Source organism: Dendrobates tinctorius, unplaced genomic scaffold (genome assembly GCF_039654945.1).
Source record: "Dendrobates tinctorius isolate UK_male_01 unplaced genomic scaffold, ASM3965494v1 ptg000162l, whole genome shotgun sequence".
Lineage (NCBI taxonomy): Eukaryota > Metazoa > Chordata > Amphibia > Anura > Dendrobatidae > Dendrobates > Dendrobates tinctorius.
Window position 1 is genome coordinate 45,290,665 of NW_027361829.1, and position 25,214 is coordinate 45,315,878.

General features: G+C 47.0%; 1 protein-coding gene across 3 annotated transcripts in view; it reads left to right on the forward strand.

Annotated features, from left to right (window-relative positions):
* AOAH (acyloxyacyl hydrolase) overlaps positions 1-25,214 on the forward strand; it is a 198,993-nt gene that overhangs the window by 170,474 nt on the left and 3,305 nt on the right. For 2 of the 3 annotated variants that reach the window (XM_073549989.1, XM_073549990.1), the window contains exons 19-20: positions 9,269-9,365; positions 18,834-18,910. In XM_073549989.1, the coding sequence (XP_073406090.1) occupies positions 9,269-9,365; positions 18,834-18,910 (174 nt within the window). Of the gene's footprint in view, positions 1-9,268; positions 9,366-15,988; positions 16,103-18,833; positions 18,911-25,214 lie in introns of those variants that run through there. The other variant, XM_073549991.1, reaches the window with a different exon arrangement.

Sequence of the window (25,214 nt, forward strand, 5' to 3'; positions counted from 1 at the left end):
CGTGCTATAATCCTGTGCACTGGTCTGCATCTAATCAGGAATTCCCTTCTTTCTTAACTGCAGTTGACCCCTCCTATGTTTTTAACTGTTAACTATATAGACTATGTGAGATTCCTATCTGATACACTATAGCCTAAAATGCCCCCATTTAGTGGCCAAATTTAAGTACTACACTTTCCCTAGGAAAACTATATGCATTCAGCAATAATAACTACCGTATTTTCCGCTTTGTAAGACGCACTTTTTTCCCCCAAAAATTTGGGGGGAAAACAGGGGTGCGTCTTACAAAGCGGACATGCCTTACCTAGGCTGTGATCGGGGGCGTCCGGCGGTTGCTGGCCGCTGCTGCGGGTGTGTCCGGTGCTGCGTTGTGTGCCCGTCGATGCCCGGGGCTCTGCCAACATTGAGCGACAGGCCAGAGCCCCGGCATTTCCTCAGTTCCCTGTGTGCCGGTAAAAAGATGGCCGCCGGCGCGTGCGCAGATGGGATCTCGGGACCCAGTTCTCGAGAGATGAGATTTGAAATTTCATCTCTCGAGAGGTGGGTCCCGAGATCCCATCTGCGCACGCGCCGGCGGCCATTTTCCCTGGGTTCCCTGTGTGCGCGCGGTGGTGCCTGCAAAAAAATGGCCGCCGCGCGTGCGCAGATGGGATCTCGGGATCCAGCTCTCGAGAGATGAGATTTCAGATCTCATCTCTCGAGAACTGGTCCCGAGATCCCATCTGCGCACGCGCCGGCGGCCATTTTTTTTTTACCGGCACTTCAGCGCACATATACAGGGAACCGAGGAAATGCTGGGGCTCTGGTCTGTCGAACAATGTCGGCAGAGCCCCGGGCATCGATGGGCACACAACGCCGCACCGGAGCACCCGCAGCACCGGCTTCCAACCGCCGGACAAGTGGAGAAACCTGACACAAGCACAAGACTCTGCAGCAGCAACAGCACACATCGGAGCCCCCCCTCATCCCTGAATGCGGCCTGCAGCATCACTCCACGCCTGCCTCCTCCAGCAGCGAGCCTGGGATCCCTCTACACCGCAGCCACCAACCCCGGTAAGCAATAAGATGCAAGGATTATAAGAGGCACCACCATTTTATTAAAAAATATTTTTTTCTTATTTTTCTCCTCAAAAATTGTGGTGCGTCTTATAATCCGGAGCGTCTTATAAAGCGAAAAATACGGTATATGTATAAACAATCAGTAATAAAACATTATACAATATATATACAGTACATTTACAAATCAAAGGGGTGGAGCATCACACGGTCCCAGTATACCCCTTACACTTACAATAGCTAATTTTGCCTTTCTACCCATTTAATTCTTCTCTATTCCCTGCTCTATGTAGAAACAGAAAGTCTCTTTTCCCTGGAAAAATCCTGTCCCTCTTCATCTCCTGACCCAGCTGCACCGTTACTCCCCCTGCCAGGGACTTTGCAGTGATTTATGACTTATACAGAAAAAATTGACCTACTGTTTCTACATAGAGCTTTGAAGCATTCAGCTAGTTAGTTTTTAATTACATTATGTAATAGTCCTAAAGGAAAAGAGAAGAATTAACTCGGTAGAAAGGCAAAATGAGCAATTGTAAATTCACAGCATATATAATATGATTGCAATATATTAAGAGGATACAAATTTTAATACTAGTGCGTCTTTAATTTGACCTGATCCTGTTGGAGTTGTCTGGTCAAAGTTGCTGCTGAAGTTCTGTAAGGAAACCTTCATCAAACACAAAAATTCAGGTACAAATTAAGAGACAGATTATAGAGAAGTAGCATGTGCCATGCTGCTTCTAACACCCTAAGCACTTCTACTCCAAAACGATCCCTCTCACATGCACTTTTTTTTATTCAAGAAGCAGTAAAGAGGTGTTCAGGTATGTACACTGACAAACCAAAGGGTAACAACTAACAATGTTTTGAACTTTTGACCTTTAGAATCCATATATCACCACCCACTACTGCTTCGAACGTGAGACTACCATCATTTTATAGACAGTCATCTATCTCATACATAAATTCGACTTGCATCTATTCACTGGATTGTTACTGTTTTGCTCCTGGTGGTGGAAAAATCTTTTTCTTTCTGTATACTTTAAAATACAACCTGTTCTAAGTGTGTTATTAGGCTGATTCCCAAGCGATAGGTCACTGGTTCAAATCAAGGAGAAGCCATGAAGAAGATTTTCCAAGTAAAGAGAAACCTCATCATTCAGCTCTTCGATAGCGGTCTCTCTGACAAGAAAATACCAAACTGCTTAATGTGAGTGCCATGACAGTTGGAAGAATAATAAATGAAGTCTATACATTCAGAAATCAAGAGGTGAACGTCCAGGCAATTTATCGGAGTCAACAAGTCGGCTCACCACAAGGTCTATCAGTTCTGGTGCAACAAACACGGCAGTGGAGGTGTCTCATATGCTTCGTAATAGTGAGATCACAGACATCCATGCAAGTGTAGTATTCTAGCTGGTTCGAAGGATGCAGTGACGAGACACGAGACTGAGTGTGGTTTGTGAAAATAACTTTTATAAACTGTAGCCGCTGGGGCTATATTGAGCAAACAAAAAGTATGAACAAAACACCAGTCCACGCAGGGACTCAACAAACCTAACAACACTTTCTTGTGGTAAATGCGACTAACCCGGTTGGCCCGGGTGCTATAGGCCACGTATGACCAAACTGGGGGTCCTTATCTCCTAAAGTACACTTATCCTTCCAGGGGTCTGTCAGGATCACAGGCGTGGCCGCGTAGAGGTTGCTGATGCGGCTGCCTTGACGCCTCGATACTCCGGGATGAAACTGGGCTCGACAGGCCCTTGAAGAAACGATGATAGTGGGGGCGCAAGAGGCCCTGAAGAAATTATGCTGGTGGGGCGCAACAGGCCCGGAAGAAACGATGACAGTGGGGCGCAACAGGCCCTGAAGAAACGATGCCGGTGGGACGCAACAGACCCTGAAGAAACTGTGCCGGTGGGGCGCAACAGGCCCTGAAGAAACGGTGTTGGTGGGGCGCAACAGGCCCTGAAGAAGCGATGCCGCTGGGGTGCAACAGGCCCTGAAGAAACGGTGTCGGTGGGGCGCAACAGGCCCTGAAGAAGCGATGCCGGTGGGGCGCGGTGATGACGCAGTCTCTAAATATAACCGTTCACCAACCTCTGCTTAGGGTCCCTTAGCAAACCGGAGAGGGGGCCTCTACTACCACCTGTAGCGAGGTGGCGCCCCCTGGGGCCGGTGATGACAGGGCCGCAGCTGTGGGAGAAGGCAGGGGGGCAGTGTCCTGACCGCTGTAAAGGAATGGTCTGTCAACGCAGCGGTTGCCCGAGGTAGCCGCCTTGTCACAACAGGGTGAGAAGCAGCGGGAGTCGCTGTATGGGACCGTATGCGGGGAGCGGCTGCTGGTGCAAATCTCTCACATGTCACTAGTCGGTGAGTCCGCAGCTTTCCTTTCACAGGCCCCTCTCAGTCTCTCCACAACACACCGTCTGCTCCCTCGATCCTCTCTGTCTCACACGGCTTCCTGTCTGTTGTCCTGCTCTCTGACAACTGCCACTTCAGCTCGCCCCCTGCTCCTTTTAAGCTTGCCCCGCCCCCTGTTTCCCTGACAACTTCAGTCAAGTCTTTCCTTTTACTGTCCTCCCAGTATCGTTCCCTCAGGAACCCTGATGGCGGTCCCCTGGGTACCTGTCCTTTCACTGTCTGGGAGTCCTCCTCCCCACACAAGCATCGTACAAAGTACATTACACAAGTCTGGAATAGTGGCTCAAAAAAAGCGGAAGAGGCCCTGTCGTCAATATTGTTATAAGAAGAATTGGCTCCAGTTTGCAAAAAAGTATGAAGAGTGGACAGTAGAAGGTTGGAAATGGGTGATTTGGAGCAATGAGACAAAAGTCAATAGACTAAACTCTGATGGGTCCAAATGGGTCTGGAAGAAACAAGGGAAAAGGGCAAATGGATCAAGAGATTGAAGGAACTGTAAATTTCAGTGTAGGAAGCCTGATGATATGGGGTTGCTTCACAGCCAAAGGCATTGAATACTTGACCAGGATCGATGTTTGTCTCAATGCTGAGCTACATGTGAGTATCCTACAAGACAAGTTACTTTGTATACTCAAGTACTATTGGTATGAAAAGGATGAAATCTTGGTCCAGCAAAACAACGATCGGAAGCATACGTCAAGATTGGTGAAGAAATGGTTCAATGACAATGAAGTAGAGGTGCTGGATTGGTCCCCACTGTCCTCAGACCTCAACCCAATCGAAAATTTGTGGGTAGAGGTGAAGAAAAAGCTGTATACATACCCAAGTGAGTTGACCAGTCTGCACCAACTTTGGGAACATGCACAGAACACCTGGGTTCAGATTTCGGACAAGACACTCTTGAATCTGATCGAGTGCATGCCCAGAAGGATTCAGGCAGTGTGGAAACCCAAAGGTGGATTTACAAAATACTAACAAAATAATACAAATTAAAATTCAGATTTTTAGGAGCAAAACAGTAACAATGCAGCGACATTATATACTGTAACTCTCCATAACTGATAATATGGTAAATAATTGCAAGTCAAATTTATGTATGTGATAGCTAATGCTAGTTTCACACTTGCTTTTTTTTGCAGCGCGTTTTTCCCGCAAAAAAACGCATTGAAAAAACGCATACAAAAGCATACAACTGCTGCGTTTTTTTCAAGCATTTTTATGAGCATGCATGAAAAAAATGCAGCGTTTTTAAGCGTTTGTATGCGTTTTTAGTGCGTTTTTACCGCGTTTGCGTTTTTTTCCAACATTGGATGTCCCCTCACACTAACCCAAACCATGACTTTACTAACCCTAAACCTGACCCTAACCCTAACCCTGACCCTAACCCTAACCCTAACCCTGACCCTAACCCTTAACCAAATCATACTTAACCCTAACCCAAACCCTAAACCCTAACTAACCCTAACCCTAACCCTAACCCTGACCCTAACCCTAAGCCTAACCCTGACCCTAACCCTAACCCTAACCCTAACCCTGACCCTAACCCTAACCCTGACCCTAACCCTAACCCTAACCCTGACCCTAACCCTAACCCTAACCCTGACCCTTAACAAAACCATACTTAACCCTAACCCTGACCCTAACCCTAACCCTAACCCTGACCCTAACCCTAACCCTGACCCTAACCCTTAACCAAACCATACTTAACCCTAATCCTGACCCTAACCCTGACCCTAACCCTTAACAAAACCATACTTAACCCTAACCCTGACCCTAACCCTAACCCTAACCCTGACCCTAACCCTGACCCTAACCCTAACCCTGACCCTAACCCTTAACCAAACCATACTTAACCCTAATCCTGACCCTAACCCTGACCCTAACCCTTAACAAAACCATACTTAACCCTAACCCTGACCCTAACCCTGACCCTGACCCTAACCCTAACCCTAACCCTGACCCTAACCCTTAACCAAACCATACTTAACCCTAATCCTGACCCTAACTCTGACCCTAACCCTTAACCAAACCATACTTAACCCTAACCCTGACCCAAACCCCAACCCTAACCCTGACCCTGACCCTAACCCTAACCCTAAACCTCCTTAACTAACCCTAACTCTAACCCAAACCCCTAAATTCCATGGTTAAAAAAAAAAATCGCATATGCAAAAAACGCATACATGAGCATGCCAGTGCGCACATATGCGCATCCATAGGCTATAATGGCCATTTTTAGCGCAAAACGTGCGCATATGTGCGCATGCGCTTTTTTGCAGGACCAAAAAATGCAACATGCTGCGTCTGGAAAATCACAACGCACACCCCAAAAAAACGCAGCGCATGAAAATCGCATACATGCGCTTACAAGCGCGCAGGTATGCGCACCCATGTTAAATATAGGGGAAAAAACGCATGCGCAGGTTAGCGTTTTTTTCCAGCGCTAAAAAACGCAAATGTGAAACCAGCCTAAGACGATTGTCTACAAATCACATCTAATGCGGTGTGCTTAATTATTTGTACTAAATGTCCTACTGGGGGTCTGTATGTGGGGGAGACCGGGCAAAAACTGAGAACAAGGATGTATTCTCATCGCCACACAATAAGAGAAAAAAGAATGGATCTACCTGTGGTAAAACATTTTTGTATCCCTGGTCATTTACTTGTATTAAAAGGTAACTTCAAGTCTCAGAGAGAGAGAAGAATCTCTGAGTACAAATTTATGAAAACTTTTGACACATTCAGTGCAGGTATTAATGTGTTGCATGCATTTATGTCTTTTTACATCAATTAAGGAATTTGTTCCTCAGACCTTCTAGGGTCATCACAACACAGAACCAGACCGCAATCAGAGGGCAATAAAACCTTCACACTGCTTATCTATGAATTGCTCCAATATTTATGCTTATCTCTCTCCCACAATGACTATTCCGCTTCACATCACTTGTCTTATCTGTTGAGTTATTTATGTGCTGTCTTGTCTATAAATATGTGATTCTTCACATGTTGTATTAGTCTAGCCTGATGAACTGATGAAGAGACCTGCATAGTCTCGAAAGCTTGCAATTTGTTACCATCTTTTCAGTTAGCCATTAAAAGGTATCAACCACTGAGGACTATCAATTCTAAATATTCTTCTACAAAAAAATAGTAGTCTCATGTTCAAAGCAGTAGTGTATGGTGAGATATGGAGCATGAAAGTCAAAAGTTCAAAACATTGTTACCCTTTTCTCATCAGTGTATATGGCTTTCTAAGGGTATGTCCACAGACAGCAGATAAACCTCAAATTGTGGATGTTGAAAATTTGCAATGTATTACAATATCAGTAACACAAATGAGTTAAAAAAAAATCCAGATACTGTCCAGATGTGCTGATTTTAACTCTTCAGCAAGTTGATTTATGCCCTGGATTCTCACTAAGGATTTAACCCTTTGCAATACATATACAGTTGTGGCCAAAAGTATTGACACCCCTGCAATTCTGTCAGATAATACTCAGTTTCTTCCTGAAAATGATTGCAAACACAAATTCTTTGGTATTATCTTCATTTAATTTGTCTTAAATGAAAAAACACAAAATTAATTGTCCTAAAGCCAAATAGGATATAATTCCACACCAAAAACATAAAAAAGAGGGTGGACAAAAGTATTGGCACTGTTCGAAAAATCATGTGATGCTTCTCTAATTTGTGTAATTAACAGCACCTGTAACTTATCTGTGGCACCTAACAGGTGTTGGCAATAACTAAATCACACTTGCAGCAAGTTGACATGGATTAAAGTTGACTTAATCTCTGTCCTGTGTCGTTGTGTGTACCACATTGAGCATGGAGAAAAGAAAGAAGACCAAAGAACTGTCTGAGGACTTGAGAAACCAAATTGTGAGGAAGCATGAGCAATCTCAAGGCTACAAGTCCATCTCCAAAGACCTGAATGTTCCTGTGTCTACCGTGTGCAGTGTCATCAAGAAGTTTAAAGCCCATGGCACTGTGGCTAACCTCCCTAGATGTGGATGGAAAAGAAAAATTGACAAGAGATTTCAATGCAAGATTGTGCGGATGTTGGATAAAGAACCTCGACTAACATCCAAACAAGTTCAAGCTGCTCTGCAGTCCGAGGGTACAACAGTGTCAACCCGTACTATCCGTCGGCGTCTGAATGAAAAGGGACTGTATGGTAGGAGACCCAGGAAGACCCCACTTCTTACCCCGAGACATAAAAAAGCCAGGCTGGAGTTTGCTAAAACTTACCTGAAAAAGCCTAAAACGTTTTGGAAGAATGTTCTCTGGTCAGATGAGACAAAAGTAGAGCTTTTTGGGCAAAGGCATCAACATAGAGTTTACAGGAGAAAAAAGAGGCATTCAAAGAAAAGAAGACGGTCCATACAGTCAAACATGGCGGCGGTTCCCTGATGTTTTGGGGTTGCTTTGCTGCCTCTGGCACTGGACTGCTTGACTGTGTGCATGGCATTATGAAGTAAGAAGACTACCAACAAATTTTGAAGCATAATGTAGGGCCCAGTATGAGAAAGCTGGGTCTCCCTCAGAAGTCATGGGTCTTCCAGCAGGACAATGACCCAAAACACACTTCAAAAAGCACTAGAAAATGGTTTGAGAGAAAGCACTGGAGACTTCTAAGGTGGCCAGCAATGATTCCAGACCTGAATCCCATAGAACACCCGTGGAGAGATCTAAAAATGGCAGTTTAGAGAAGGCACCCTTTAAATATCAGGGACCTGGAGCAGTTTGCCAAAGAAGAATGGTCTAAAATTCCAGCAGAGCATTGTAAGAAACTCATTGATGGTTACTGAAAGCGGTTGGTCGCAGTTATTTTGGCTAAAGGTTGTGCAACCAAGTATTAGGCTGAGGGTGCCAATACTTTTGTCTGGCCCATTTTTGGAGTTTTGTGTGAAATGATCAATGTTTTGCTTTTTGCTTCATTCTCTTTTGTGTTTTTTTCATTTAAAACAAATTAAATGAAGATAATAATACCAAAGAATTTGTGTTTGCAATCATTTTCAGGAAGAAACTGAGTATTATCTGACAGAATTGCAGGGGTGTCAATACTTTTGGTCACAACTGTACATAGTGAAATCATTGACAAAATACACTACATAATCTGCATGTGCCACAACAGATCTCCATAACTCAGACTTCAGGGGAGTGAGACCATCTCTGCTGTGTGGCGAAGATAGTGTCAGGTGACCTTGGTCCTCACCAACTTTTATCTGACCTCACAAAATACCATGCAAAATAGTCAATAATATGACATCATGGAACAGTAATTGGGTGCTGATTTGGGTAAAAAATGCCTGTTTGATGATAGCACCCATAGATCAGTGTTAACACAGAATACATTTTCTTGCACCAAAACAACACACAAGCCAAAGATCAAAAAGTACAAGGCAAAACAGTGAAACTACAGCGATCCTCATGTAAGAGGTGCTTGCCACTACAGATAAGCAAGTTGTGAAAATTTTTGCTTTCCCTGCAATTTGCTGTAGGGCAAATTTCCTATTACAAAACTGTATGTACTCCATATGTGAAAAATGAGACTAAAATAAAGGTCTTTATGGAATGATTTCTGCCTCTATTGTTTTATACCCAGGCAACATATAGCTACATATTAGGAAAATTGCCCATTGTCTCTGCACCCACAAAGCAAATTTTCAGAGATTTGTACCTTTCTACCTGATCTATAGTATTTATAATCTAAAATCATGTCACTTTCATTATTTTAGTACTGATTATTATATAAAAGATGTTCTTTTACTCTGTGTTCTAGAGAGCTGAACAGCTATCCAGAGTCCTCCAGGAAATAACAACTACTGAAAAGTTCAGTAGCTTTCAACTTAGCTACTATGAAAACCTTTATCAAAAAGGTAAAATGAACTGAATATAATATTAATTGAATGAACTGACAAATACTACTAGTTCATGAGTAAAATAAGAATGTGCTCCATCAAGATAAGAAGCCTTGTTCCTGGGTCGGAGTTTCTAGGTGTAAACGAGAATATTCCTAATCTCTTGCAGCAGAAAATCACGGTCAGAGAAATGGTGTATGTTGAAGGACACTTATACTCATATCATCAGTATCGAACACTTCGTGCAATCTCTGTGGCTATATTTGCCATTGTCCCTAATGCAGATCATTCTGAGCACTTCAACCTGGCATTCTAGAGAACAACCAATGTGGACCTAGATCAAGCTAAAAACTATAGCGTGTTTTTAAAGCATCCCCATAACCACTTGTAATCTCTACTACCATTACAAGTAAGAAAGTATACGGGCTGACATATCGTGCTTCATGGCCATTCCTCCTGCCATGGGACCCACAGAACCGCATTATGTGATGGATACTCAAACTTCTGAACACTTAGACTAATCTTATTGGTCCGAGTTGGCCATTTATACTCAAAGTATAGAAAAAATTCTCATCTTCTGTTATAATTGTCCTAAAGCAAAGTTTAATAGGTTGTCCAGGCTTGAGACAAAAGTGTGCAGCCACGTCATGTGACTGCTGACTGCTAACTGCGTTATTACTAGTGCGAGAGTGTGGTTATGTGACTGCTGACTGCATTATTACTAGTGCGAGAGTGTGGTCATGTAACTGCTGACTGCGTTATTACTAGTGCGAGAGTGTGGTCATGTAACTAACTGCTGACTGCGTTATTACTAGTGCGAGAGTGTGGTCATGTGACTGCTGACTGCATTTTTACTAGTGTGAGAGTGTGGTCATGTAACTGCTGACTGCGTTATTACTAGTGCGAGAGTGTGGTCATGTGACTGCTGACTGCATTATTACTAGTGCGAGAGTGTGGTCATGTAACTGCTGACTGCGTTATTACTAGTGTGAGAGTGTGGTCATGTGACTGCTGACTGCATTATTACTAGTGCGAGAGTGTGATCATGTGACTGCTGACTGCATTATTACTAGTGCGAGAGTGTGGTCATGTGACTGCTGACTGTGTTATTACTAGTGCGAGACTGTGATCATGTGACTGCTGACTGCATTATTACTAGTGCGAGAGTGTGGTCATGTGACTGCTGGCTGTGTTATTGCCAGTGCGAGAGTGTGGTCATGTGACTGCTGACTGCGTTATTGCTAGAGCGAGAGTGTGGTCATGTGACTGCTGACTGCGTTATTGCTAGTGCGAGAGTGTGGTCATGTGACTGATGACTGCGTTAGATTTAGAGTACAACAGGTCCAAATTTATTGGCCGTCCTCCTGACGACCGCAGCAATACACCGCAGCACTTTCACAGCTCTCTGTATTCAGGCCCCGAGTCCTGCACCTTCCAGATGTCGTAGTGACGCACCTCACGGCTCTTTCACTGGGGCTGCCCTAGGCCTATCTACCTCCAGTGCTTCACCTGTCCTAGGTCATCGTCCATTTGGTCCCCCCGGGGCCTCGTCTGTTCTGCCGTTCTTCGTGTCAGGGCCACCCCACTGACTGCCTCTTTTCCTCAGTTCCCTGAGCTCTCCACCGTTCTCCTTCACTGGCTCTTCTCTTCCTGAGCTCCTCCCGGGACTGGAACCCTCTGGAACCCTCTCCTGTCCTATTTATCTCCTTCCTCGGGAATTTCTCTCCTGGGTTCCTGTCTCCCCGCCCCCCCATGACTAAGCGTTTTTGTAGCCTTAAGCTGTTGTCTAGTCCTGTTCTCACGCTCCCTCCTGCCATCTTGTGGTCAAACTTAGGTACTGCACTCCTATTCCATTTTCCCCAGCTGTTTCCCTTCTACTATTACGAGCATCCATCTTCAGTGCACCAACCATCCCTTCTCTCCCTACAGACAAGTCCGTCCATCAGGTCACCTTCCCTACGCTCTCCCTTCCTTTGTCTATTTTCGTCCTCGACAATCGTATTCCCTACCTTCGCCGTCCTGAAGCTTTTCCACTGTCTGTTGTCGGATCGGCTGTTGGGTTGAACCCGCTATTCGCGGGGGGCCGAACCAAACTGGGAGCACCATGCTCCGAGCAGCCTACCGCTACTCGCAGGCGCGCACGCCACATGACAACTTCTTTCAGGTTGGGCTAGGTCCACCCGAACTACTCTACGGTGTGTACCTCCCACTACTCTCCCCTTCTGTCACCCTCAACTGTCCGGAACGCCATGACCGAGGCCTTACGCCTACCAGGTCATAGTCATCATCCGCCTATACTTCTGGGGTGTCCGTGGTATCGGGGACCTGACTGAAGGACCACTGTCTGGTCCAATACCTTCCTTCTCTTTGTCCTTCACTTTAAAAAGAGTCATGGTTGGCGTTTTCGTCACACCTCGTACCCGGGACCTGTTGAACATTTTTCACAGACATTTTTTACAGAACATTTTAAACCAACTGTATATACTAGACATAGCATTATCTATACTATTTGTAATAGGTACAATGATTACCCATTTTTCCTACACCATTCTACCTTAATTATCATCCTGACATGCTACTAATAAACTTACTATATATTTTCCATGTAAATTATTCTCTACATCATATCTACATCTACATCTATCAGTATTATACAACACTCCAAACATTATCAAAACATTTTTCTTTATGTTAACAATGGTGCGCCCCCTTCCTTTGTGAGAAGTACTCCCATACATCCCTGCTATAACAAGAGGTGGGGTCTCTTACCCCAAAGGAACGCGGAACTGTCCCTTATGCTGCGCAACAGCACACAGCAGTCCCGGTAGTCTGTGTTCAGCGGTGCTCCCGGCCGTCTCCTGATGGCCGATGTTCTGCCAATAGCAAGAAACTCCACAGCCTTGGAGCTCCCGGGATGTCTCGACTGTTCCTGGGCCCCGACTGTTCTTTTTGCCCAGGGCTCAGGGGTCATCTCCCTCCTGAGAGATGCATTAAAAGGGGTAGAAGGGGCCAAAGGTGGTGCCACAGCACGCGTTCCACACCTTTTCTCTGCTTGGGGACCAGGCCCTGGCACGGGCCGAAGCAATGATCTGGAGTGGGGCCGGCGCGGCTGCGGACCTTGATGGGCAGGCTGTAGCCGCGGTATGGAGTGCGGCAGAGGCGGCCACGGGTGCTGCTGGGTAGGCTGCGGCTGACGCCGCGAGCGGACCAGAGGCGGCTGCAGCCGGGGATGAAGTAGCGGCGGCCGCGGAGGTCAAAGGGTAGGCCGCGGAGCCTTGCGGTCCGGCCACCGTGGCATTACGGGATGGGGTCGAAGTGGCGGCAGGTCTCGATGGATAGACCTCCGCTGGAGGATGGAGCGCGGCAGGAGTGGCCATAGGTGGGTTCCGTGCCGGCGACGCGGATGTGGCGCCGCCGAGCGGGGCGGCTTGGGATCGTTGGCCGAGGCGTCGGTCGGCCCGGTGAGAGCCGTGCAGTCATCCTGAGTCGGGGACACTGGAGAGTGGGAGGTCGAGCGGGAAGGCCGAGGGCCGGTGTCGGGGCCCTGGGACCGGTCTCGTGCTCGGGATGTAGGGGCGGTACCTGCCGGAGGTACTCTCACCTTTCCTGCCGCAGCTTTCTGCAGGCTGTTCCTCCACTCTCCCAGAGGTCGGTCCGGGGTGTCGCCGGCCTCCACTGCTCCTCCGCAGCTCCCACTCCCGTCATCTGGCGTCCGCCGCTGCTCTTCATCCCGCCCTTCGGCAGGACCAGCCTCCAGCGGCCGCCCCGGGTGCCCCATTTCAGCGCCAACCCCCTCCTGCTCGCAGGTCACCAGCGTTGCAGGGGCACAGAGTCTCTTTCGGGTTTTCTTTTGCTGGCTCCAAACACAGTCCCAATTCGTATTCCACTCGGGCATCATCTTGCAAAGTTTTTTTTTTTCTCCTTCCGTTCCAGATCTGCCTGAGGAAAACCAGCAATCCACAGTCCAGTTTTTGTACCGCCCCGGATCCTTTTATGACAGCCAATGATCCGGAACAAAGTCTCAAATTTGTAATCCACAAATAAAGCAACTCGAGTCCTTTTGGTTCTTCTGATGCAGGCTTGCCGCTGAAGTTGAAGTATTGGCGGCGATCCTGCCGACTACGCCAAATGTAGTAGAGGCCCAGATTGGGGGGTGGTCCACTGCTTACCGTGAACAGACGACTCAGACACGAGATGGAGGCAGATTTTGGGTACAACAGGTCCGAGTTTATTGGCCGTCCTCCTGACGATCGCAGCAATACACCGCAGTACTTTCACAACTCTCCATATTCAGGCCCGGGTACCTGCACCTTCCCTCTGTCGTAGTGACGCTCCTCGCGGCTTTCATTGGGGCTGCCCTAGGCCTATCTACCGCCAGCACTTCACCAGTCCGAGGTCGTCATCCATTTGGTACCCCCGAGGTCTCGTCTGTTCTGCGGTTCTTCGTGCCGGGGCCACCCCTCTGACTGTCTCTTTTCCTCAGTCCCCTGGCCGAGCTCTCCACCGTTCTCCTTCACTGTCTCTTCTCTTCCTGAGCTCCTCCCGGGACTGGAACCCTCTGGAACCCTCTCCTACCCTATTTATCTCCTTCCTCAGGAATTTCCCTCCTGGGTTCCTGTCTCCCCGCCCCCCATGACTAAACGTTTTCATAGCCTTAAGCTGCTGTCAAGTCCTGTTCTCTTGCTCCCTCCTGCCATCTTGTGGTCAAACTTAGGTACTGCACTCCTATTCCATTTTCCCCAGCTGTTTCCCTTCTACTATTACAAGCATCCATCTTCAGTGCACCAACCATCCCTTCTCTCCCTACAGACAAGTCCGTCCGTCACGTCACCTTCCCTACACTCGCTTACACCAACAATAACAGGGAAATAGCATATGTGCTGCATCAGACATTCTAGAGAAATTTTATGGCTGATATCCTTTAAATTATTTGCCTTGTTTCATCCTTTTTAAATGTATCTTAACCAACAACTTTGTTTCAGCATATGTGATTTTTTTTTTTAAATGCTCAGGTATTAACGGGAATCTATCACAAGATTTTTCCTATGTAATCTGAGAGCAGCATGACGTGGGGGCAGAGATCCTAATTCCAGCAATGTATCACATACTAGTTTGCATGCTGTCATTTTGATAACATCACTGTTTTCTCTGCTGCAGATTGAGCAGTTCTCTGAATGATGAGCTCTGTATTACCCCCCACACACACATTACCACACACACACCCCCCACTGATTGGCAGTTTTATGTGTACTTTGTGCATAGGCAGAAAGCTGCTAATTAGTGATGGGGGCTGTACGACTAAGTGGCACAAGACAACTACCATAGTCCTCTAGGGATGATCTCCTGAGGATAAATAACTGATTTCATTGAAACAATAATACACAGCCCAGTAAGTGATACATCATTAGAATCAGGGTTTCTCCCTCTACATCACGCTGCCTTTAGATTGTAAAGCAAAAACCTTCTGACAGATTCCTTTTTATTCAGGGGTACGAGAGATCTATTACCGTCTCCTGTTTGTAGAATATAACTCTCCAGGTCACTGGTGTAGAAATTTTTCAGATGGGTGCCATAATATTTCATTCCACCCATGCTGTGTCCCTTTGCCAGGAGGCATATGGTAACTTGTACAAAAGAGCTTGTGTATTATTACCCATAAGGCTTCTATATTTGCATTAAACACCATGGTTATATAATGTGCGTGTATGCAGGAGAATAAAGTTTAGCTGTTAATGCTTTTCCTCGCCCTGCATCCTCACCTGTTGCCTATAAGTGTATGAATCCAGTCTGACTTAATGGTACAGAACCAGAATTGAAATATTTCATAGAGCCGGAATGTATTCCTTGTCCTCTTGTATCACTTTGAAGTGCTATAAGCATTGCTTTACAATCATTTACAGTCATTTATGCTTGCTGGGTTTATGCGCATAAATAGCTTTAATCAAAATAATGTCTTCCATCATTCCCTTTAGAAATAGGTCTTATTTCCTGTAACCCATTCTACCGCTTGTGCATAGTCTAGCAGTATCTGTTCAGTAGAAATAAGCTAGAAAAGCTCCGAAGGCTACGATTATTACAAATTTTATGTACAGAACTGTTAAAGGGAATCTGTCAACCCATTTTTGGCCTATAAGATGTGGCCACCGACATCAGGGGCTTATCTACAACATTCTGTAATTCTGTAGATAAGCCCCCGATGTAACCTGAAAGAGAAGAAATACGAGTTATATTAAACTCACCCAGGGAGGCGGTCCGGTCCGGCTCCTCCCATCTTCTAGCGATGACGTCCTCCTTCTTACTTCTGCCACGGCTCCTGCGCAGGCGTACTTTACTTTATCTGCACTGTTGAGGGCAGAGTAAAATATTGCAGTGCGCAGCAGCCGGACCTCTCTGACCTTTCCCGGCGCCTGCGCACTGCAGTACTCGTTTTTCTTATCTTTCAGGTTACATCGGGGGCTTATCTACAAGCATTACATACAGAATGCTGTAGATAAGCCCCTGATGGCGGTGGCCGTATCTCATATGCCAAAAATGAGGTGACAGATTCCCTTTAAGGTCTCTTTAGACGTCAGTTTTTCACGGATAGAACATGTAACCCATTAGAATCTCTGGAGTTGTTCACATGTCCGTTTCTTTTTCAGACAGGAAAAAAAAGCACGGAAAGGTCTTCATCTTTTAATCCTCATCAAGGATCAAATTTACCCATATAAATCTATTTGGATGTTTCATTAAGATGTTTACAGCAGGAATCTATTGTAAGCACCTTAATATGTATCAATATTTTTGTGTAGTGCAGCAGTTGTGCAAAAGTATTGAGACTTGGCATGTATATGACAGTCCTGATCAGTTACGCCAATATGAGTGTCAAATGGGCGGGACAGGGTGTTTACAAGTCCGCCCATTAAATTCAATATAAGTTACACTACTAATGTGGTGTCATTTACTCCAGAAATGTGCACTATGCCGCATCTGCCGTACATCTCTGGCATATCAGACATGCTGGATTCATTAGAATCACTGCATGCCAATCGTACAAGACCAAGCACAATTCCAACATCAAGTGGGGTGGTGTAAAGCACAATGCCATAGGAGTCTCGAGTAGAGTTGAACAAATTTGCTTGGGTCCCTGCTTATTCGGCAAGCTATAGCGCTTACCGAATAAGCTACAGAGGGAACCCGGATACCTGGTGTGTGCCGGCTGATCAGCTGTTCAGTGCCGCAGCTGCATGTGTTGCAGCTTTGTGACAGTCACAGCACATGCATGGAGAGCCTGTGTGTTCTGTGGAGTGATGAATCTGGCTATCTGATGGATGAGTCTGGGTTTGATGAATACTAGGAGAATATTGCCTTCTGACAGCATTGTGCCAACTGTACAGTTTGGTAGAGGAGGGATAATGTGCTAAGGAGTTATTTCAGGGGTTGCCCTAGACCAGAGGTCTCAAACACGTGGCCCTCGGGCTGCATGTGGCCCCTGAGGCAGGCATCTGTGGCCCGTGGTGCACCACATGTCTCATGTTCAGCGGCGTAACTACCGCATTCAGGAGCAATCTCAGTCCCTGAGGCAGGTAGAAGGTGGAAGGCGCGCATTCAGGAGTGTGCGATGGCTGTTCTGTGTGCACAGGACCTGGGATGAGGTCCAAGGAGGGGAAGGAGTCAGGGGTCACATGATCAGGGGCCTCAGTGTATGCAGGACGCTGCTGTCTGTGCTGGTTGTCATGGTGCTAAATGAGGGTAAGTTTATGTGTGGGGTCAGGAGGGGTTTACAGGGTGGATGTAGCAGAGCCATGTGTGTACAAGGTGGACGGAACAGAGCCGTGTGTGTACAAAGTGTATGGAGCGCAGCCGTGTGTGTACGAGGTGTGCGGAGCGGTGCCGTATGGGTATGAAGTGTACGAAGCGGGATGTACAGAGCGGAGCCGCGTGTGTATGAGGAGCCGCGTGTGTATGAGGTGTATGGAGAGGATCCATGTGTGTACGGAGAGGAGCCATGTGTGTACGGAGAGGAGCCATGTGTGTACGGAGAGGAGCCGTGTGTACGGAGAGGAGCTGTGTGTGTACGGAGAGGAGCTGTGTGTGTACGGAGAGGAGCTGTGTGTGTACGGAGAGGAGCCGTGTGTGTACGGAGAGGAGCCGTGTGTGTACGAGGTGGACGGAGCAGAGCCGTGTGTGTATGAAGTGTGCGGAGCGGGGTGTATGGAGCAGAGCCGCGTGTGTATGAGGTGTACGAAGAGGATCCGTGTGTGTACGAAGTGTACGGAGAAGAGCCATGTGTGTATGACGTGTACGGAGCGAAGCCGCGTGTGTACGAGGTGTACGGAGAGGAGCCGTGTGTGTACGGAGCGGAGCCGCATGTGTACGAGGTGTGCACGGAGAGGAGCCTTGTGTGTATAAGGTGTACGGAGCAGAGACGTGTGTGTATGAAGTGTGCGGAGCGGGGTGTATGGAGCAGAGCCGCGTGTGTACGAGGTGTACGAAGAGGATCCGTGTGTGTACGAAGTGTACGGAGAAGAGCCATGTGTGTATGACGTGTACGGAGCGAAGCCGCGTGTGTACGAGGTGTACGGAGAGGAGCCGTGTGTGTACGGAGCGGAGCCGCATGTGTACGAGGTGCACGGAGAGGAGCCTTGTGTGTATAAGGTGTACGGAGCAGAGACGTGTGTGTGCGAGGTGTACGGAGAAGAGCCGTGTGTGTGCGAGGTGGACGGAGCAGAGCCGCATGTGTACGAAGCGGGGCCGCGTGTGTACGAGGTGTACGAAAGGAGCCGCGTGTGTACGAAGTGTTCGGAGAGGAGCCGTGTGTGTACGAGGTGGATGGAGCGGAGCCGTGTGTGTACGAGTATTACTGTAAGTACAGCATTGTACTGTATTAAGTTTGAACGGAATGCGGCCCACCAGCTTAATTTTATTTTTATGTGCGGCCCATTTACTCTGCCGAGTTTGAGACCCCTGGCCTAGACGTTTTAGTTCCAGTGAAGGAAAATGTTAATACTTGAGCATATTAACATATTTTGCACCAAGCACTGCCAGACAACTCAGCGTATCTCCCTGAGAAAAGAAACTACATTGTAATGTAACATACCTGATCTGTCCCCCAACATCACAAGACGGCGGTCTTCATACATTTTAGACTTCAAGTTATTGTGCAGCGGAGTCTTTAGGTTCTTGTGCTGTCATTATGCTTTGTACTGCATCTTTGTATGCTTATATTGTGTAATTTGCATGGAGATCTTCTTTAAATGGGTTTTCCCCGTAAATTTGCAATAGGTGACATATCCTTAGGATAGGCCATTGTTTGATATGACTGGTTTGCCCTCCAAGATCCTGCCAATGAGCACAATGAAGGAGTCATCAGTTTTTCTGATAGGCAAAGCTTTAATTTCTTATGCTGGAAAGTTGTTTTTTTTTTTTAATAAATATTTGTAAATCTGTTTCTTTCCTTAATTATTGTAACATCTTAACACCCTGTAACAATTATTTTTTCATCAGTGAGCGCAAAATGGGAACAGTTGGGAGGAAAACCGTGGGATCTGTTGGAACCAGTAGATGGATTTCATCCTAATCAGGTAGTGAAAAATATGGGATTATACATAAATACATGTCTGATTAAAAAAATGAATGCGTTGTTATGGCATTATAGAGGTCAGAGATGCTCTGTAGGTAATCAGAAAGAAAAACATTAGAAAACATTAGCTACTGTCTTACGGAAAAAAATGATTCTGTCGTCTATGGCTTGACTTTGGTATCTTTGGTGAAGGCAATAACCTACACAGTAAATGGATAGCAGTGGTAGAAAGCGGTCATATTTCTTATTATGAACAAAGAATATAAAGATTCATTGTGATCATTTTTAAACTGCACCAGAGTGGTTATAACATAATCAAATATCCACTTATTCTTCGAAAAGAAATCATGTTATTCTCGGGTGTACATATTTATGCATCAGAGAAATGTTAGTGTTGTTTACTTTCAGTAACAGTCTAGTCGATATCTGTTTAGCCTGTAATTTCTCATTCATATTTCTAATTAGTATTTCTATTGATTTCGTAACTAGTGCTATTTCAACATTTTTCATAGACCATTTGTTCTTACTAACAACTATGGACATTTTCAGTGAAATGGTAGCTATTTTCTGCTATTTCAATTCCAATCTATAGCTCATTAAAATGGCAAATGTTAATCATTTCAAAGTGTCATTAACGTGGGAGTGCAATATATTGTATTAAAAACACTAAAATAACAATAAAGAGGTCACAGTAAAAAATGCACCTTCTTAAAAGGGTGGTCAAATACCTAAAATGTTCTAATTTTTACACCCTAACCACTTTTGTAATCGCTTTATTATAAAATACAATATCACTCTCCCAATACAGATAAAACTTAAAAGTATTTATTTTTACTTCACTTCTTGTGACGTTTTATTTTTTTGAGAAGTCCCAAACCAGCTGTGATCAGGAGGTTGGGGCTGCTCTTAGTTCTCCGCAGCATGTATCACCCCTCCTGGAAGAGGATATTATTAGGGGGCGGTTCTGCAGTCACTTACTATAGCTTATTTAATCATCGCCGTTTGAAGATGTCCTAAATCCATGGTGTTAATAGGAGCTGTGGGAGAGGTGAGCTCACCTTTTTTTCAAACACTGCCCCTTATTGATGTCTTGTTTCACAGTTAAAAAAATGTGCCGTTGAGGACAGAAGTACTGGCACTTTGCTCACCTCTCCCACAGCTTCCTTCAGCGCAATGGATCCTGGACATTTTCAGAGGGTGGCAATGAAAGAAACTGTAGTGAGTTTGGGTCACCCTCCCAGGGCTGTGGGGTACTCGGTACCGGGCTGGTATCAGCGGGATGTGTCACGGCAGCGGTGACCTGGTCCGTGACCCTGGGCGCACAAGTAAAAGGGGAATTGCAATGGTGGAATGTGATGGATTAAATGAATAGTTCGTGACGCCACCTGTGGTGTTCGGCAAGTGAGATGTTAGGCCGAAGCTGCATGCAGATCCTCTGGGACTGGTGGTGGGTTGCAGCCAAGATGGTGAAGCTCCCCACAGGTGGAGCTGTAGTCCCAGGGCAGTGTAGATGTAGGGGTAGAGGAGAGGCGCAGGCAGTGTAGAAGCTGGTACCCAGATGTAGTGGTACGGTGTGTGTTGGCACAGGAATAACTGGAGGACACCAGGGCTTGTAGTTCCAAAGCTTTACTCACAGTCTGTAGTACATACAGGTGCCTGCCTCCGTGCCATGTCCTCCGGGTCAGGGACTCAGTCAACCTCCAGGCAAGGTAGGATGCTCCCTTCCAACACTCCGCCAACATGTGCCTTTCTGAATGTCTCCTCTATAGCGCCTTTAAGTGTGAAGTACTCCTAGTACTGAGTTACACTGGAGTTCCTCCTGACAACTGTTCTTATGAACTTTCCTTGTACGGCAGACAGCTGTAGCCTGCATCGGGGACTCCTTGCTCCTAAGTCCCGGCTCACTATCAATGTTGCTGTTGTGCCCCCAAGTCTGAGATGGGAGAAGTGCATTTACAGCCCACTACTCCACCGGTGTCCGCGGCAGAACCATTTGTGTCCATACAACCTCGGGGACCGGGCCCCGGCCTTGCGCTTAGAACTTCTTGGCAAGGTTCTCTCCTAACCCACGTCCTCTGTTCCCTTTACTCTACATTCCGTACTAGTCTTTCCTTCTTATGGAAGATCAGGTTTCTGTTCAATGTCTTTCTCCTTCTTTCCTTTCCCGTGCCAGCAGACCCAGGTCACTGAGATCTGCTGCAGCACCTCCTTCTTCCATCCCTCTCCCAGGGATCTTCTCTGCTCACTCTCACTGACTGACTCTCAACTGAACTGAACTCAAACTGAACTCCTAACGCTTTCCACTTTTTTATGCATTCTAACTCCACCTGCCTCCCAGCACGTTTCGTGTTCCAAGCAGGGAACCACCAAAGGTGCTCTGCTACACTCCAAGCAGGGAGCTGCAATGTGGCTTTGTTGAACTACTGTGTTGTGTGGGATGCGAGTGTTGGAGCGTGGTTAGGAGCCTCCAAATTACCTGGAAGGTGGGGTACCACACCTCAGGAGGAGGTGCAGTACCTCTGTGGCAACTGAACCCTCAGGGGTGCCACATTCCCCCCCCGTTAAACATAGCACGTCCGCAGGCTGCAAGTTAAACAGAGATAAACAATACTGGAACATGCAAAAATTTTATAATGCTGAATAAACATGTCTTATACTAAACTTCCCAATGTGGGAGGCACAGTTTCTTGAACATTGCAAACAAGTTAACTATCTAAATTTAAAGTTATGCTACCTAATTTAAAGTGCTATGGAAGCAGCTCAATATCAATTCACATTTTCTAGCAACACATCTCTTTTCTGTTACCTTTCACCTTCTCTTACTTGCTCCTCTAAGTGACAACCGTGGGTGCCTGGTTCATCACCTGCAATTTCAACTCTTTATTCATACTCTCAACATCTTTATTCACAAGACTGTAAAATATTCACTATTTCCTTTTCAATATAACCCTATAAAATCTGTCAATAATACTTTCATTATATCACTTTCTCATTTCTATTCATAGAATAACATTAAGCATTATCAATAAGTGCAATTGTAGACACTGGTCCGGCCAACATGTCTGGAAATGTCCCTATGATGAGGTAATCATTTTTCAAGGAAAAGGGTCCTATGTAAAACCAAGAGAGAGCACCTAAAGAGGTGCAAACTATGTACAAATTACAGTTCTGGATCATTCAACGTTCATGATCTCCACAGTTCAATATGGAGGCTGCCAATACAACTGGGCAACAACTGGAACAACAAAACTAGAACATGATAGCCAAAAAGAGAAAACTGGTACAAAAAATAGGAAAAAAGGCACAACGGTGCAAATACCCTCCTGGGTAACGAGAGTTAAATTAAGGAAGCATCTTGACTAGTGGTTGTCCCCTCCTGGGGTTTCTGGAATCTGGTTGCTGAGACTGCTTCCAGGGGTGAAACTTTGGGTGTCTTCATCTTGTTGTTGGTTGCTTAACATAGGGCATGGTGATGGCAGCTGGTATTATTGCCGCCTAGGGTCTTGAAGCTGTGGTAAAGGGAACCCATGATGCATATCGATACCCATCAGCTGTTCTTCATTGGTGGGTGGTGCTGCTGCTCTGGTGCGTGGCCGAGCACTGAGGGTTGCCGCAGCCTGTTGGCACTGATAGGCGACTACATGGGGACTCAGTAGCCAAGGGATCCTGATGTAAACATCCCAAAGCGGCCTAGACTCTTCCAAGCCCTGAAGATGCCAAATCGTACGCGCCTGTTCCAGCCGTACCCTCCTCAATAAGGGCCTCTTCCTTCTCCCCATCTCCAACAGCCTAGTGTCCCTGGGTGACTCATCCAACATCCCCAGTTCGAGCTGCATCAGACCAGCCTCCGACAGTGTGAATTCATGGGGCAACCCATTAGGAGGGCCGGGATATATACCTGTTACCTCCAGGCGGTGTAGGCTCCGCTCCAGTGCCGGCATGGTGGCAGTGGATACTGTTCGGTGGAACACTGGGGACGGCGGTCGAGCTAATGGCGGCTCCAGGCCCGCAAGGGTCTCTGGAGGGATCTGCGTGGCCGCGTCAGGTCAGGACGGGCGCTCCTCTTCCTCTGCTTCGGTTCCTAAGGCCTCAGACAGCTCCTCCGGTGGTAACGGCAGTGAGTAGACAATGGATGCTGCCAGTGGTATGGCAGCGGTTGCAGGCTCCACAGAGTCTGCCTGGAAAAGTTCCGGTGCAGCAGCGGCAGGTACCAGTGTTGCGGGTACCGCAGGTGCAGGCCCTTCCTGGGCGCTCTGCAGATTCAGGGTCCATAGCGCTTCCTGCCTCAGTTGCAGGCGGCGAGTCAGCTGGACTATTTCGTCTTCCAGCTGCTGGCGGTTCATCTCGGACACTGGGTTGGAGCCTTCAGCCATGGCGCCGGGGAGATCCAGCATAACCTCCTTGCGCTCCGCAGGCCTCCTCCCGTCTCCTTCCAAGATGGCATTCCGGCGTTCTTCCTGTCTCGGCTCTTTTCCCGCCACTGGCTTCCGCTCCTCCTTCTGGGGGCGGCGTCTTCTTCCAACTCCTCCATACCAAGCCAGTATACGAACCCCTCGGGGGTGGGCCATGTCGCCATTGCATAGTAATTCAGGCAGGGGAGGCCCAGGACAGTTCACGGTCTCTTCTTAGGACCTCCCATGTTATCACGCCCTTCTTCACCACGCCAGCGGCCATTTTTGGCATTCATTTTACAGTCTATTAAATTGGGTCTTCTGCACATTTTTAAAAACTTTAAGTCTTAGGCACACAGAACCCGATGGCATCAGGTCTCGTCATCCTGTTCGTGACGCCAAGTTTGGGTCGCCCTCCCAGGGCTGTGGGGCACTCAGTACCGGGCCGGTATCAGCGGGATGTGTCACGGCAGCGGTGACCCGGTCCATGGCCCTGGGCACACAAGTTAAAGGGGAATGGTGGAATGTGATGGATTAAATGAATAGTTCGTGACGCCACCTGTGGTGTTCGGCAAGTGAGATGTTAAGCTGACGCTGCATGCAGATCATCTGGGACTGGTGGGGGGTTGCAGCCAAGATTGTTAAGCTCCCCACAGGTGGAGCTGTAGTCCCAGGGCAGTGTAGATGTAGGGGTAGAGGAGAGGCGCAGGCAGTGTAGAAGCTGGTACCCAGATGTAGTGGTACGGTGTGTGTTGGCGCAGGAATAACTGGAGGACACCAGGGCTTGTAGTTCCAAAGCTTTACTCACAGTCTATAGTACATACAGGTGCCTGCCTCCGTGCCATGTCCTCCAGGTCAGGGACTCAGTCAACCTCCAGGCAAGATAGGATGCTCCCTTCCAACACTCCACCAACATGTGCCTTTCTGAATGTCTCCTCTATAGCGCCTTTAAGTGTGAAATACTCCTAGTACTGAGTTACACTGGAGTTCCTCCTGACAACTGTTCTTATGAACTTTCCTTGTACGGCAGACAGCTGTAGCCTTCTTCGGGGACTCCTTGCTCCTAAGTCCCGGCTCACTATCAATGTTGCTGTTGTGCCCCCAAGTCTGAGATGGGAGTAGTGCATTTACAGCCCACTACTCCACCGGTGTCAGATGCAGAACCATTAGTGTCCATACAACCTCGGGGACCGGGCCCCAGCCTTGCGCTTAGAACTTCTTGGCAGGATTCTCTCCTAACCCACGTCCTCTGTTCCCTTTACTCCTACATTCCGTACTAGTCTTTCCTTCTTATGGAAGATCAGGTTTCTGGTCAATGTCTTTCTCCTTCTTTCCTTTCCCATGCCAGCAGACCCAGGTCACTGAGATCTGCTGCAGCACCTCCTTCCTCCATCCCTCTCCCAGGATCTTCTCTGCTCACTCTCACTGACTGACTCTCAACTGAACTGAACTCAAACTGAACTCCTAACACTTCCCGCTCTTTTATGTATTCTAACTCCACCCGCCTCCCAGCACGTTTCATGTTCCAAGCAGGGAACCACCAAAGGTGCTCTACTACACTCCAAGCAGGGAGCCGCAATGTGGCTTTGCTGAACTACTGTGTTGTGTGGGATGCGAGTGTTGGAGCGTGGTTAGGAGCCTCCAACTTACCTGGAAGGTGGGGTACCACACCTCAGGAGGAGGTGCGGTACCTCTGTGGCAACTGAACCCTCAGGGGTGCCACACTTGCAGTGCTGCTCCATGATGACCACCTGTTCCAGTCAATGGCACGGGGAACTTTTCACAGGTTGAGAGCAAAATGGATTCAATGGATTATTGATACAAACATTACACCATCTGTAAAAAAGCTGAAGTTGAAAAGAGGATGGCTTCTCCAAATGAATAATGATCCTAAACACATGTCAAAATCCACAA